The sequence below is a fragment of the Phlebotomus argentipes genome, unplaced genomic scaffold (genome assembly GCF_947086385.1).
Source record: "Phlebotomus argentipes unplaced genomic scaffold, Phlebotomus argentipes genome assembly scaffold_18, whole genome shotgun sequence".
NCBI lineage: Eukaryota > Metazoa > Arthropoda > Insecta > Diptera > Psychodidae > Phlebotomus > Phlebotomus argentipes.
In genome coordinates this window covers 4,629,755-4,646,292 of record NW_026776177.1, presented here as the reverse complement: position 1 = coordinate 4,646,292, position 16,538 = coordinate 4,629,755, and the positions used below count along the sequence as shown (strand labels likewise).

The window sequence follows — 16,538 nt, the reverse complement described above, 5'->3', positions numbered from 1 at the left end:
GAGCCTCTTCGTGCAGTAGACGCTTCTCTCACTCGCGCACCGATAACGCGCCCCGAGTGCGATATCAGGCCGGGCGGTTCAGCGAAATTACACAATCTTGTGGTGTTCTTGCAACTGGAAGGAGCTCCTCTCGCTGCTAGGTCATCAAAAAGGCTCTCTCTGAAGTGTCGTTTCGCTGATCTCTCCGGCGCTGCCATTGGTGTGCGGAGCTGATTGAGGAAGCTGGAAAAGAGTTGGCGAGGTTATCAGTGTGTCGTGATTATTTTTATCATTGCGCGCACGAACACCAATGGAGTGATAAGAATCTGGCTACGATCAGCGCCAATTTCACCAACATTGTTGGAGAAGAGTTATAGTTGTGTCTTTGAGCGTATTGGGCTCAAGGACAACGGCGATCGCTTCGTTGCTGTTCTTGGCAGTTTCGTCTAGTTTGGCATTATAAAGAAAAGCCTAATTGAGACACACAAACACACAATTTGGTCAGAGGCCGAGGAAGTTCATTGCGAATTGGGCCAGAATTCTTATCTTCAACGACTTCTGCGGTGGCTCAATAGAGACCGATGAATATGGTGAGTGAATGCTGAAAATATCCTCTTTCCCCGATATAATCGAGAGAGAGATCGTGTGTGGTTGTTTGCATGATGAAAATGGGTGAAATGAGCGTGAAAGTTCTTTGCTCCCGCGCCATGTGAATCACGGATGAGAATTGCTTAACAACAGTGTTTGATTTAGTTAACATGCCACGCATCCTGCGTGTGTGTTTGTCCTCGAGAGTTGTTGATCAATTTGTTTACAACTTTCTCACCCACTTCTTCATGCGCGATAGCAGCGCGTTGCACACTCCTCCAACGGCTGCATCATCGCCGATGATGACTCGCACAGAATCCGCTGGAAACCAACCAGCACAAGTTCACTATCCCTTATCGCGCTCTCTCGCGCTACAGAGATGCATTATCCAGCGGACAATGCGCTTCTCCCGGGTCGATGACGTCAGCGTGTCCGTCTGTCTGATTAGCCTGACTCAGTGGCGGAGCTGCGATCACAGCCTAGCCGGCCGAATGCAAAAACTAGACATGATTTCTTGGACTGATTGTGAATTTTTTTTTGGCAGATTGCCTTTGTGATTTTCTGGGACAGCAAAACGTCTCGATAACCGTGTCTTATCAGTCCTTCACCGTCTGGCACAAAGAGAACTATATATTCACAATTTCCACCGAGCCAGATGTGTCTCGCGAGTAGTTACGTAAAGGGACAATTGATAAAAAAGATCGCGCAGTGAGATTTACGACAAGACACTGTCTAAATTTAGAAGAAAATTGCTCCTAATTTGTGTTTGCCAGGTTGTGTCACGCGAAGAGGCCAAAGAGTATATAACTTTCCTAATATTTTGGGCAAAGATCAGAAGGAAAAATATTCCTACACAAGTTGACTATCTTTTAAGTTAATACTACAAATATTTAACTTTGCATAAATTTCCGTATCTGATTTTCCCCAAGAACCAGTTATATTTCGAATTGCGAACATAGAAATTTTATTCACGAAATATCAAATTAATTCTCATTTAGTCTTATTTAACTTAATCGTGCATATAAATCAGTGATTTTTTTTGTTAATTTGAATGCTAACCAACGTCAGCTTGACTCTTGTTTAATTAGTCATTTTTTTCAAGAACTTCTCTGCACAAGTGAGCGTATTTTTTCCTTACCGGTTACAAGTAAAATCATGATTTGATAATGCCGAGTAATTTATTGGGTTAGCGCGAGATTAGGCGCATGAGTTGTTAAAGATTGCAAAGAGCGTGTATATACAATGTACATTGTAAATTTTTCAGCGATAACGCAATATTGGTGGAGTGATAAAAGTGCGGATTGATGTCATTATGTCTGAGAGAGAATGGGAATTTCCGCTTGGGTGTATTTTTTTGTTTCATGAGTCCGGCGAGACCCTCGAAAGGTCTTTGTATTGAGTGTAAAATGTGAACTTGATAAAAATAAATCATGGCGCGAAGAAGGTAGACACGCGGCGAACTGATTAATTCACGGAGAAATGGGAAGCAAAACATTTTATTGACATAAATAAAGTTCAAATAAGAAACTACCTTGTCGTTAGTAGTTCATTCATCCCGTTGAAATGGCTAGGAAGAATGTTGTTTGAAAACATTTTGGGTGAATTATAGTGTTTTAGGGCTTGTTTTTCGTTAATCCTCACTTCGATGTGAAAGCACAAAAGAACCTTTGAGTTTGAATCATTAGGTTTTTAATGCATTTTAAATTATCTCTGTAAATTTACGATGTTATCTGAAACTGTCCTTAAGCTTTAATCCAGAATATTCCAGTCAGACTTGGTTTTATATTTTTTGAAATACGTTTTCAAGTTCGAGATTTGAAATTGCCTTGTAATTTCCCCTTAAGCTCCTTGTTATCTTCCATAAAATTGATAATATTGGACAATTCCAATTATTTTCTATAACTATCAGTTGATTTTATTGGTTAGTTATTGAAATATTAACTGAAATATGTAGAGTTGAGAGACTAAATCTCGATTTTAAACACAAAAAGTCGACTTTTGAGCACCTTTTCATACTTTTTTCTGTGCATTTTGGTTAAGATTTATAACTGCAATGATGAGATTTATTAGCTAAATAAATTCCCAACTAATGTCCAAAAATGTTGTAAATGATTTAAAGTGGATTTAAGGACGCAAAACAACTAAAAGGACACAGAAAAACATACAATTTTATATGAATCTCTGAATTATTTTTCAGAAAACCGAAATTTATATTTAAATATCAAATATTGACTTTAAACTCTCTAAAAGTCGACTTTTAATGGTTTTCCAGAAAGCCGTCGAATTGTTTTTGATCATTAAATTTAAAAAGGGTTTTTAAAGCATGTCTCATTGAGCCCTTGACTGGAAGGTTAAGAAAATGTTCCAGAGTTTTAAACTACAGAAAAATCTTTATTTTGTCTTCCAAGAAGTGTTATGCATTTTGAGACGTTAAGTAATGTTCTCCAAAAAGATAAGTCAGTCAGCAAAGTAGGGTGAAAAGTGGGTGTTTGGACTATTTCTAGATATCAATGCTCTCGGCGGCATAACTGCTCTCTCGCGTTGTGCGTGAGTTGGAGCAATGAAAGAGCCGTTTTCTCAGTGAGGCAAAAATATAAAAATACACTTCAAGTACTTTAAATGTCTGAAATCGACACGAGTCAATGCCAGTTACAGCATAAAGTGTATCTTATGTGTGTGAGCGAATTCTTGAGACTCTCGGAAGTAATTTACAAAATCAATTGAATTTCACAAGATTCATAATGAGCAGCTGTTTCCTCTGCTCTGCTCCCGGTTGACGGTGCGCACATGATCCAACAACACTTGTGCCGTTTCGCCATCGCCACTTTAGTGAATGAATTCAGAACATTTCTGGGTGATAAAGATGAATTTTAATGCTTCCAGGGAGTGAAAAATGAATTTGTCTAAAGTTCAGGGACTTTTGGGCGATTAATTCAAATTTTATTCTCCTGCTATCGATAATCGCGCGGGAAATGTTAGAGTGACTGCGGCGAAGAGAGTTTCCTTCTCTCGTCTGAGACAAATGGGCACCGCGCGATCGCGACGCGGAGGCTGCGAGTGGCAAAAAACGACAGAGATGAAAGAGAGTGAAAAGTCCCCCAATCAAGTCCGCCCCAATGACGAATGCAGTTCCGGCGATGATCCAACTCGTGATGGGAAATTGATAAATGATCTCCAACTGATTCACAATCTTCTATTTACTCTCAACAAATGATCACGCGCTTCTTTTCCGCACAAGGAGAGCATCGACAGCATAAAAAAAAACTCGCGTTCAGTAAGGAAATTAAACAAAGACGCGCGATGCTTAGTGTGTTTTTTCTGGCTGTCCAAACTTTGACGTCCATCCAATGGGGAGTTGAATTTGCAGAAATTCAGCAAATATTTGACTCCCATTCGCAGTGTTGTCAACCGAACAGTTTCTGGTCAATTATCTAATCGTCGGTTGTGATATTGAAAGGCAACGCATGTGAATTAATTAAATGGAAATATCAAATCTTGTTCTCAAAAAGTGATAATAGAATCACTGTAAAATCTACTTAATAATTTTTTTTTCTCTCACTTCATGAACTTTTCCCAGTAAGTATTTTAATGCATTTTCCCGTGGTAAAAAGTCACTCACTGGATATTTCCATAGGCTTTTTCGTGGCCCCTTTTGACCACTTTACTGAAACAATATCTCTGATTTGTCTGCTTTTTTTTGTGGCCAAGGAAGTCTCTGAATCACCTTTCAACGCACTAATGAGTGTGTTTTACGGCAATTTAGTGACTGCACGGAAAAACTGTAGCAACTTGAATGATGAGCATTAAGATGAGGCGCAAAGTGTTATGATTTATTCATATGATTAATTGTGGTTTTAATTGCCAAAAATCATAGCGCGACTTTTGATGCGTTCCCATCAAAAGTGAATGACGCAAAATCACCTTTTTCCTCCTTCGCGCGGAGGCCAATTTAGGAGGAGAGTGCTGAGAAGGAAGATAATTATTGTCTTTCCCTGAAAAATATGAATTTCATTAGGAGGGAAAAAAGTCAACAGTGGACGATTCTATTGTTGCACTTTTCGGTGGAAATGTGGGAGAAAAGACGGTTGATGTTTTGTAAATATTGCGACTTTTATTTGGACTTCTTATCACGTTCTTGGAGGTCCGCTAGAGGGGAATTTTTTTTTTGCAATGTTGCAAAGTGCATTTCGGGTGAGACAACATGTGTTTGTGTTGTTTTCTCCGAGTGCAGTTCTTTCGACGCGGACGTGGTTGATAAAAATCTGCGCGTTATTAGTGAAAATTGTACATTTGCATCTAATTGCTGGCTGATTTGTGGGAATAAATGGGTTTTGGCACATTATATTTTTGCTGGATAATATGACATTAAGCATCTGTGTGTGTCTCCACTCATGTAAGCGATCTTGAGTGATTTTTGTACGAAGCTCACATACAGCGTGAGCCAATAAAAAACCACACAAGACGTCAGACTCCGAAGCCGCTGATTCTATATAAAAGATCCGATCGACTCGGTGGCAATAATCAGTAACACGTTACCTTTTGTCTCGAGAACCCATCTCCGGAATATATGAGGAAGGGGATTTCGCTGTGATCTCGCGATCTCGGAGTCGTATTGAAGTTGTTGTATATTTTTGGGGGAAGAAACTCATCTCGACGCGTTTGTTTCAAATAATATATTTCCCACACATTTTCCACCGCAAAAAGTCCACCTTTAGAGTGAAGAGGGAGATATATGTATAAATCCGCATCCAAAGTGATCGTGCAGTGAATTGATCATCGTCGTGATTTTCACGAAAACGTGCGCGTGTTTTTATGGGGGAGAGGAGAAAAAGAATTACCATCTTGGAAGCATCCCAAGTTATCTGGCGATCGCACTGAGCCCATATTATTTCTGGTGTTTGTGTGTCTTGTTTTTCCTTTTTGCATTGCGCGTGAGTGCGAAAAAAGGTGCAAAAAATTACAATAAAACGTAAACAAGTCGTGATATTTGCAATAAATAGCAACTTTTTTCCAACATAAACTCTTGAGTGCAGTGCTGAAGGTGATCTTTATCCCCCAAAACGATCACCAACGGATCAGTGCTACTGGTTGTGGCGGGAAATTAGTCACAGGAAGATAATAATGGAAACGCTGGTGAGAAAATCTCACCATCAGAGACAACCTTCTCTGGGGAAATCAATGCCAATGTCATCGCTGATCATTGATCTCAATGGCGGTAAAAATATCACAATCACGCAAGACGGACGGTCGCCGGACAGGGAGGCCACGATCCTCTTTCCGGTGGCCGAGGAGCCGGAGAGCGAGGCCCTGAGGATGGATCTCATGAATCCCATGCTCGCTGAGGCGCTCACAAAGACGTCCATGCTCACATCTCCGGCCGCTCGCAGGCGTCTCGTGGCCAGAAAGATGGAAATGGACGCCAATGCGTACATCTCTGGTCACCAAGATGACCTGGATTATGTCCCGCCTCGGGATCTTCTCGTCTATCTCGTGAGGTAATGATTGCTCCTGGATTTCTGCACAGAGAGAAAATTTCTCTCAGTGCTTCAACATGAAATCTCCGATCGCGCGTTCTTCACCTTTTATGCGAGTCGAAAGTACACCAAAACACTCTTGAGTGTCGTGTCCTCTTTGAACCAGTTTCGTATCGCCTCTATTGTTCCTACCTGACAGTATCATTAATTTATGGCCTCTTCTATTACAACACCGATAAGGCGCAGTGTGTTGTGCATTCGCTGGACGCGAAGGTTCTGTCCGGGCGAACAGGTATTCTGGGAGCTGAAAGAGATTTGTTAAAAGCAAGCCCATAAGGAAGATTGTAGGCCAACACGGGCCTGAGTTGCAAGAGTGGGAGATTTAGAGTTTAGAGTGTGCTCGAGAGCGCGCCTGTTTTGCCGGAACAATATAAACACCGGAAGAAAAACAGTGATCGCGCGCGAGTCTTTAATAATTCATACCGCGGCGCTCGTTGTTAATAATAGCGCGCAATCCGTGATCAATGGGAGTCTGGGCAGCAGTGGCTTTCGTCGTGACACAAGAACTGAGTCAAGGGAGAGACGCATTTGTCCGCACAACTCAATCTGTCTTCCGATTTCGCATCCGGAAGTGCGATGCTCATGCCGATGGCGAGTCCATCACTCATCCAGTGTGCTTTCTGTGTGCTTTTTTTCCCTCATTTGTGTGCGTGGTGTATGCCAAGAGGTGGAAGGGCGAAAGAGAGATGCAAGACAGAGTGGGCATGAGTGTGAAAAAGCTCATCGAACGTGCAGCGAGTTTACCTGGTGGAAGCCAAGGTTGAATTTATGATTTACATCGTCACATTTGAAATCACTCTGTGGAGAGAGAGAGAGAGAGAGAAAGAAAAAAATCGGTTATTCAGCGAGGAAGTGATTTCCTCTCGTGAGTGTATGGTTTATCTGTTAAACTTGAATTTCATGATCATTGTCACTCGAAAGATCGCTCTTTTTGCGCCTTCTCTCCATTCGCCATTTCTCATTCCGCCTTTTCTCTCCGTGAATCTCTTGAGTGAGTCTTTGCGGCTCTTTTTTCACCTGTTGGCACTTTTGCTACGGCAAAGACATGTGAGCGATTGTCTACACGTGGAAAAGTTAATTGTAATTAAGTTTATTTGATAGTTAAAATCCCGCCCACTTGTAAGCTCCGCCCATTGAAATATTGTTTGTCGTATTTCTGCATTATTGTCAGTCTAAAGTCAATTCAATCACATGTTTTCTGATTTTATTACAAGATATTTCAGTAATTTTAATAATGACATCTTGAAAGTCAACAAGAAATAACTCACATTTAATTATATTTCTGTTTTTGCAGTCAAAAATTACTATAAATATCAGGTTTGATTCCATACAATCGTTGGCGATTAAACCGTGCAAAATTTCTCACTCTCTTCCTAATTGCACATCACTTCTCTATTATTTTCATGAATAAAACATCTCCAAATTAATTGATTACATGCGATGATTGTCATCTATTCCCAAAGTTACGCACAATTTCCATCCGTGTGAATTTGTAAGTTGTGAGCTTGCATTTTTATTTGTATTGTTTGTTTATATTTTTTCTCCTCTCACTAATTGAAGAGTCCAGCAGAAGTGTTTTTGAGTTATGTAACAAATTGATTTCCACTTGGGAAAAAATGGCATTAGAAAAACAACATTTGATCTTTTTATGCAATTAAAACAAGTCGCGCGCAGAGTGACTCTGAGTGGCGCGTATCTTTTATGGTGTTTTTAGGTAATTCTCGAAGTTGTTGGTGTTTTGTATGTGATTTGAAAAGTGTGTGAATGAGACAGAGTGATGCATAAGTTGGAATGCAAATAGAGAAACTTTTACTTTTTTGTGTTGTTTGTAGGACATCGAACCAGAAATTGCAGTCTTCGACAACATGATACCAATCAGTTGAATCGTGCAAGTTGTCTAAAGTGCGTCGAAAAGACACCCAACCACTCGAAGAACGTCTCTCTCTCTTGGTGGATTTCTTGCAATTGAACAAAATAAACAACACAAGAAATTAACAGAACGAACTCAAACTCTGATTGAAGCAGTTCAGTGTACAAAAACAAAAAAAAAGTTGTAAGGAAGATAAGTTGCAAATTCCGGGAAAAAAACGTCATTCTGTAATCAGTCGCAAAAGTCTAAAACAGTGGACGCGATCTTTTAACACTTTGATAACAGATTAAGTAGAACGCAGAGAGAAAAAAGAGAGAGAAAATGGGGCTTCTGGTGAGGCAAATGAAATTCTTGGTGACTTCTAGAACTCTAACCCGTCATCTTTCGATTCCAAGGTAAAGAAAGATTCTCTTTAGGAGCGCATTTAATCACCATTCATACCCAACTGTGTGACTCAATTGCCAAATATTATTCCATATTTGATGTGGTGAGAGAAAGAGCAGAAAATGCTAATGAGGAAATTTGGTGGAATGGACAATGTGTGCCGAGGGGTCACGTACAGGTCATCAAAATTGATATTGCGCAATGCTTTTTGGTGCGCAAAAGAACGCAAATTGGTCTGAGTGGCGATTATTGATAGTGGCGAAACAATGCAGAGTGTGTGAAAATAGCCCGAGATTGGAGGTTTAGAGAAAGACATCCTTGAGCGATTCCTTGCGCAAATTGTGCGAAAAGCAACCGTAATTAATCACCACTAATTCAATGAAGTGCATCTCTATTCACAATATAAAATTAATAGTCGCGAGAAGGACGACTAATCATTTTAGCGGTCAATTTATTTAAAGTAGCTAAATATGTACGGTAAACGTTCAATTAATCTACTGCCTTGTCATTTAATGTCCGCTAATGAGAAGGAGTGAAAATAGTCGGGAAGTGATATTGCATTCAATTGCAGTTCATTTATTTATAGCTTGTCACTGGAATTACAACATTTTACCCTGTCATTTGTGTACAATTTATGTTACGTTTGCAAACTAGACAAAACAACCGATTTTCTCGCATTGTTTGACTCTCCGGGGCAATATTGCATGGAAATATTGGGAATTTTCAACACTATTTGTATCCAATACAACAACTTCATGACGCACGTTTGACTATAACCTTCATTAACCCTGTGAAAGTGTTAAGTAGTAAATGAATTATCGGGCAAACATTGTCTCCTGATCGTTGTGTCGCGAAGAAAACAAGCGGCAATCACTCTGCCGAGGCCTTACTCAAATAGAACCCAAGCTCAGGTCCAGGACAAGAACTCTGGTGATCTCGCTGTGAGCTATGCAAATTCACGCTCAGACTCAGAGATACCCATCAATTGACCCTCTTTCCCACTGCATTCCAAAATGCGGAGCAAGCTTCTTACTCCCTCAGTCGAGATCAGTCAATCTCCGAGATCACACGCGTAGGTGTGCGATCATGATGCGCAAAGTTGTCCTCCGCGAGTGGCAGGAGCGGAATCCTTCGGCAAAATGCGATCGCAAGACACACTTGCAGAAGATCGCCCTCCAGAGGTTTCTTTTATTCCTAATGACGATCTCCAGGTATTTGCTGATCATATTTTGTTGATGGTTTCCTTGCAGGATGGGCTCCTTCAACTCCACACCCAAGTTCAACAATGAGGACAACCAGGATGACGATGTGGAGATTCCGGCTGGGCTCACGACCAGCGATCTGGTGCATCACTGTCGCATGATGCGAGGCGATCAGCGTCCGCAGTTGCTCACGCGCTACTTCCTCAACCCAACAGATCGCTGCTTCGCCTCGCAGGACATCGCGAATGGCATGAGGCTGCTGAATTTGGACGCCGTGTCGAAGATCTGCAGTGCCCCGGTGTCCTCGCCGCGCCACATCCGCGTCCTGCAGTGGAACGTGTTGTCTCAGTCGCTGGGCCAGAAGAACGACGGCTTCGTCAACTGTCCGGATGAGGCGCTAACGTGGGAGTGTCGCAAGTACCAGATTGTCCAGGAGATTGTGCAGAACGATCCGGATGTGGTGTGTCTGCAGGAGGTGGACCACTTCAAGTTCCTCCAGATGACGCTGGGCACTCAGAACTACGAGGGCGTCTTCTTCCCCAAGCCCGACTCCCCGTGCCTGTACGTGCAGTCCAACAATGGGCCGGACGGGTGTGCCATCTTCTACAAGAGGAACAAATTCGATCTCGTCAGCTGCTCCACGCGCATCCTGCAGGTCTGGCGCGTGCAGAGCAACCAGGTGGCCATCGCGGCCATCCTGCGGGTCCGGCAGTCCGGGAAGGAGCTCTGCGTGGGCACCACCCACCTCAAGGCGCGCCACAGTGCTCTGCTGTCGAAGCTGCGGAATGAGCAGGGCAAGGATCTGCTGCGCTTCATGTCAGAGGCGTCCGGAGACAGGCCCGTGATCTTGTCCGGAGACTTCAATGCCGAACCCGTGGAGCCTGTGTACAGTACAATCCTCAATTACGTCCCACTGGGACTGTCGAGTGCCTATGCGGACGCCGTGGAGGAGGATCGCAGCCTGCCCACAGAGGCGCACACGGATTGCCATCGCAGCGAGGAGAGTCTCACGAGGCCGGAGGTGTCAGCCCGTCGTGAGCCACCGTACACAACGTGGAAGATCAGGGAAGACGGAGAAGTCTGTCACACCATCGACTACGTCTTCTACTCCAAAGATAAAATGAAGGTGAGACACTTTCCCTTTCTAAACTACAATTTCCCGGCCAGTGACGCGCAATTGTGTTCTTGAAAGTCCGCGGGCAATTGAGAAAGTTTATCATGACAATAGAGAGACAGAATAATCACAGTGACAAGCGTATTTACTGATGCATTTTAATCTTTTCAGGTTAACAATTGCCTCATGTTTCCTCAAGATAACGAGATTGGAAAGGATCGCGTGCCCAGCTTCCAGTATCCATCCGATCACTTCTCCCTCGTGTGCGACTTTGAGCTGCACGAGGGTGAGGATCACTGATTACACACATCCGAATTATCCTTGTCAGCTCTTAGTCCGCGGTGAAGGATTTTCCATTAGCAGGCGAAAGGACGTTGCTCAACGGTTGAAATGAAAAATGCTGGAGATTAATTATTACTTTTACAACATGCATTGCAGGATTTATGTGATTTTCCAGAAGATGAAGCATATTATTTCACACTGTTGTTCTCTACAATGTAAATAATAAAACTACTTGGATATTTATTATTTTGATAAAAACTGGAGAAAGATGTTGAATTGAGGATTGTTGGAAGAAATAAATTATTTTTCTATGAAAAAAAACAAGCAAACAAAGAGCGAAGAAATTGAGAGGAATTGCGGCGTTTGAGAGACATTCGAAGAGTTTTTCTTCATAAAACCATTATCTCTTTATTAGTTCCTGCTATGTAGGCTCGACTACATTAAAATTGTTAAAATCTTGCGTGACTCCTGTTTATAATTACATGAATTAACAATTCAACAATATAATCGACAATGTCTCAATCACGGATTGGCTTTTCGCTGATTTAGGGCCTCAGGCAGGCTGAATTAGAGAGACGCGCGGCGTGTAAATGCATTGTGAGTATTATGCTTTTGGGTGGTGAAATCTTCCCTGCTTTTTTGTGCGTCTTTTTGTACCACAAACTGGACAACTACATGAAACTCAGTATGATGTCGCGGACGCTCGTGTACGTGCCGGCGACGAGGCCGATCACGCCGAAGATGATCAGGAGAATGTCGCGAATGAGAACGAAGCGACAGGGACCGAGATTGTCGGGCCACAGCACGCAGATCTCCATGATGGCGGGAAAGGCGATGCCCAGCGCGGACAAGCAGAGCGCCCCGAAGAGGGATATGAAGAGTCCGAGACGGGGAATGGCCACAGCCAGCAGGAATGTCATGATCACAACCACGATTCTCGTGACGAATTCCCACATCAGCTTCCTCGGCGAGTCCTCGAAGCGCTTCAGCAAGTACTGATTCCAGATGATCTCCACTGGAACGTAGCATTGCAGGCCGTATGAGATGAAGATTGCCACGGCGAAGATAATCGTGATGGCCTGAGCGGTGCTGGAAAGGCGACAAAGAAGAAGTTGAGAGAAATACTGAAAACTCTCAGGAATTCTCTTCCAAAATAAATGCTCATTCGCGCTTCAAATCTGTTGCTAACACTGCTCTACTTTTCCCTTTGCTATCTATATCTACATGGTTAAATTTGAATTGTTTTCTTTCTAGGTATAAATAGAATAGTTCACATATAAATTTCCTATTGTAAAATCGATAGAATGTGTATTTTGTCGAGTTGTCTTGACAAAATCCCGTCACAATTCCAACAAATAAACTATCTCAGCTCTGTGCCAAGAATTAAACTGTGTCAGGAAGTCATGATTGGAGCTTATGGCCCGGAAACCTTCTGTATCAGCGCAACAAGTTGTGAGAAGAAGCTTACAATTTGTTGAAAAGAAAATTGGCTCATTCTGTGAAATACTCACACGTCCATTTGTGGGATGTTGAGGGTGATGCTCCCTTTGGCATCTGTGCCGAACTTGAGATAGCCGAGAAAGCCGATGATGGCATAGAGAATCGTGATGAAGAACATGCCAATGTTCAGCACACCGAAGTAGCCGCCAAAGTTCTTCGGTGTCTTCATGTTGTTCTCAAGGGCAATGACAACACCCACAGCTTCCAGGGCGAAGAGAACTGTGCCGAAGAAGAGTGGGAATTTTCCAACGGCTGCGAAGGCGTCTCTGGCGCTCGGTCCTGGAATGTCGTCCAGGATGTACGTGAGAATCAGCCCAATGCCAACGAAGGTGATCAGATTGGCGAAGCTGGAGAATGGCGCCAGGAGCTTCAGGTTCCTGATGCAGTTCAGCCCGATCAGGGGCATCAGGAGGATCAGCATGTGAATCTTCACGTCTATCTCGATCCAGTAGTAATCCACGAGTTGCTTGATATTCGTGGCCACGAACACAATGTACACACAGCAAATTCCCAGCTGGTAGATTATGAGGAACACATCGACTATTATCGCGGAAGCTCGAGCGTAGGGACGCAGAGTTTTTGGTCCTTGCTCCAGCGCCATTTGCATTGAGGCTGGAAACGTGAGGATTGGCAAGCGATTTCCTGCAAGAGAGCCAGAGAAAGCATGTCAATTTGACTGGCAGGCGTGCATATTAGTCACCTGACGGTGGAATATAATTTTAGAACATTGTTGCAATTTTGGCACAATTTGCCAAACAATTTATAGAAATCATTTGAAGCCATAATGAGTTTGTAAGTGGGGAAAATGCCTGAAAAGTCAACTTGAGAGTAAATCAATCAGTCGGCTGAGTAATGTGGAAATGTATGAAAAGTGACAATTAATTACTGGGTATTCACGCGATGAATTTATGAGGTAGAAAATGGAACATTTTCAACAATAAATTGGGCGACCAAATCCGACATGTCATTGTTGTTGGACGCACATTAATTTCCGAATGCTTAACTGTGTGAAGAAGACAAATAAAAGTAATTAAAAACTCACTTTTGCATATGATGTATTGCGTGCGGACGAGAATGTGCAGACAATAGGTGCACAGTGCACCGATGATGATTGTATTGATGAAACCTGATACGTATCCGGAGTTGGCAAAAGCTTCCGGCATCGCCAAAATACCCGTTCCGAGTGATCCCTTGAGAATGTGAATGAGTGTCTCGATGTTTGTCGTGGGGTGAGGCACATTCCGGTGCATGTGCGGATCGTAGTCCTCTGTTGCCAGCGGCGAGGACTCGCCATCCTCGTGGTGGACAGAATTCCTGCAAAAGCGGCAATTGAGTTAGGCGCCAGTCGCTAGCAAATCTAGGCCACTCACTTGTAACCACCCTTGTCTCTGTCCTCCACCAGCTGCAAATTAACCCCCTCCTCCTTCGTCTCCCTCGGCGAGCTCATCTTCCCTCCACTCCTAGATTGCGCAACCACAGACCCTACCTTCGAGCGCGCCTAGATCAGCGTCAATTGGCAAGCAAGCTGAAAATTGGCCAGCAATTGGCAAACAAATGGTCTTAAATTGAGTTGAATTGAAATGCACTTTGCAGGCGTCAAGTGAAAAGCATATTTATTGCATTTTCATCATTTTTCCCACTAGCGCAAATAGATCAATATTTGTTCACCCAATCTTTGTACTTTCGCATACAACAACCGCCCGACAATGAGTCGCGCATTTAGCAACTCTCCCGGGGCACGAAATGTGAACAGGGAGCAAGAGTTGATAAGTTTTACTTAATTTTCAACAATTAACTCAATGTCGCAAGTGACTTTTTTCCGCTCTCTCTCTGTCCAGAGGAGCAAATGATAAGTCTTTGAAGAGCGTAAAAGAACGTTTGATCTTGATCTCCTGATCTTTTTATGTGAAATGTTATGATTACTGTGTCGATATTCTACACGACATTATAGTCTTTTTCCCTGTCACGAACTTGCTGTAAAATCATCAGCACATAAGCTTCATTCATAGACTATGCACTGAAGAGATTGTATGACATTCCAATGATTGGATTTTGATACATAAATCCAGGAATAAACCAAAAAAAATGTTCCAATAGACAAAACAAACTTATTTGTTTATATTTATAACGCCAAAATCACACTTCACACTGGTCAAATTTAATGCAAATCTCAATCACAAGTTTATTTGCACCAGAATAAGTTTTGGCGACAGGAAGTTCAGTTGAAAATGAAGGTCAGTTTAATACATATTTCCATCAGTTTTGACCTATTAAATCTCTATTTACTATCTCCAATATAGCAAACATTAAATAAAACACTGAGAGTAAATATCTCGAGTATCAATTACAGTGCATCACTTTATGCTCACAAACTGCAAATTGGCACATTATAAGGCTTTATGCTTGTGGAATACACAAAAAGGGTCCCGCGAAGTTGAGTGCCAACAAACAGGAAATGTCATAGACAATTTCTTGCAATTTCCGACCGCTCGAAAAAAAAGCGCGTGTCTGAAAGAATGCATTCAAGAGGTCCATTCGCATGCATCTGCCGTGGATATAAATAACTGAACGAAAAATTAATTGGAACAATAGTGCGTCAATTACTCCGTTTAGCATTACAAATGGATCTAAAATGAAATATATTGCGTATTTCCGGTGTCTAATGCGATAATCCGCCCGCGAGGATTATGTAATTTCCAATCACTTTCTCAAGAAGAATCCCAACAATTCACACTTCAGAGGCTTCACGACATTTTCCCACACTTTTTTCCCTACTCGCGTTCAGCGATGGAAAATGCGCCACTCGCAGACAGATGGGCAAAAAAAATGCAAGCGAGAAAACCACCCAGAGCCAAACACCCTTTTTTCCGTACCAGACGCTTCGCTTCCTCGCCACAAACTGGCTCTTCTCTGGTCAATAACGTACCCTTTTTCCCGTGCCACCAGAAACTCACACACTCGACCGCACTTCACATGTGGAGGAGCCACGCGAGATGCTCTGGCAGAGACTTAAGAATCCAAGTGCTGACGGTCACAGTGTGCAGAAAAGTTACATCACTTGCACGCGTGAAGATATCATGGTGTTTGGCGGTCCAACGAACGCAGTTACGCCACTGAATGGATGCAAAAGTGTGAGTCACGGTTTTATTGCAGACTTTCCGGATGAACGATGGGCCACTCGTGCGCCATTCACCTCGCAATACTACGTGCTCAGCCCAAAAGGTGGGAAGCGTCGATGAGACGATTCATGCGCAAAAGCTCCCGCCAAATGCTTTTCATCGATCCACCCAGCGGCGCTGAAGCACAGATTGAGCAATGCATTACATGAAATGAGTTCCTCTATTTCGCTGCTCTTATATTTCATTATTGCTGAAGATTTTCCTGTGGCTTTGATGGACTACGAATGATATTTATTACGACTATTTCCATTTGATTGTGTATTGTCAATTTCAATATAAATTCGTGATAAAATTACATATTGAATTTATGAACTTTTATACTCTATTGACAGAATTGGAATTTAAAAGTAAATTGAAGGAATTAAGGAATATTTCCAATATAATTGAGCTTAATATTTACGTATATAGCTTGCTATGCGTGCAGAAAAACTACTTACATCGTAATGATAAGTACAGCTGGGCTTTTGATAATGAAAAAGTGTCACTTGAGTCACATTTGTTTACATTCTGGTGGCAGAAAATATGCCAAAACACAAAATTGAACAGCGAATAAATTTTAAATTCCTCGTGAAATTGAAGCTCAGTGTCAAGGAGAGCTGTGACAGGCTCAAGGAAGTGTACGGAGATGATTGCATATCGCGTTCGCAGACTCTTGAGTGACACAAAAAATTCAGAGACGCTCAAGAGGAAGTGACGGACATTGAGATGCCCGGATGTCCTGTTTCATTTTCCAGGGACAATTTAGGACGATCCAGGGTTGAATTTGCAAGGAATAGCGTCAATTGTTGGAATTGATAAGAAGTGCGTTCGAACAATTTTGCGCAATAAATTGTGGGAAAATTATGTGATTTTAGATACTAAAGACATTAAAGATTCTGAAGATAAATAAATAACAATGATTCATAT

The 16,538-nt window shown here is 42.3% G+C and overlaps 2 protein-coding genes across 6 annotated transcripts; one reads left to right on the top strand and one right to left on the bottom strand.

Moving 5' to 3' along the window:
* LOC132260823 (nocturnin) lies at positions 1-11,274 on the top strand. 3 transcript variants are annotated; one of them, XM_059759179.1, is made up of 4 exons: positions 1-569; positions 7,934-8,366; positions 9,606-10,683; positions 10,843-11,274. In XM_059759179.1, the coding sequence occupies exons 2-4, from the start codon at positions 8,293-8,295 to the stop codon at positions 10,969-10,971; spliced, it is 1,281 nt and encodes a 426-aa protein (XP_059615162.1). In that variant the 5' UTR covers positions 1-569; positions 7,934-8,292; the 3' UTR covers positions 10,972-11,274. The 3 variants fall into 3 exon arrangements, with proteins under 3 accessions (XP_059615162.1, XP_059615163.1, XP_059615161.1); XM_059759180.1 differs by lacking the exon at positions 7,934-8,366; XM_059759178.1 differs by lacking the exons at positions 1-569; positions 7,934-8,366 and adding an exon at positions 4,965-6,062.
* Positions 11,275-11,335: 61 nt separating this feature from the next.
* LOC132260824 (proton-coupled amino acid transporter-like protein CG1139) lies at positions 11,336-15,536 on the bottom strand. Of its 3 annotated transcripts, none has more exons than XM_059759181.1 (5): positions 15,327-15,536; positions 13,824-13,978; positions 13,496-13,767; positions 12,465-13,095; positions 11,336-12,042 (listed from the first exon to the last, which is right to left on the bottom strand). In XM_059759181.1, exons 2-5 carry the CDS (start codon positions 13,898-13,900, stop codon positions 11,625-11,627), a joined length of 1,398 nt encoding a protein of 465 aa, XP_059615164.1. In that variant the 5' UTR covers positions 13,901-13,978; positions 15,327-15,536; the 3' UTR covers positions 11,336-11,624. The 3 variants fall into 3 exon arrangements, with proteins under 3 accessions (XP_059615164.1, XP_059615165.1, XP_059615166.1); XM_059759182.1 differs by having other exon boundaries at positions 15,380-15,536; XM_059759183.1 differs by having other exon boundaries at positions 15,158-15,367.
* Between the last annotated feature and the right edge of the window lie 1,002 nt (positions 15,537-16,538).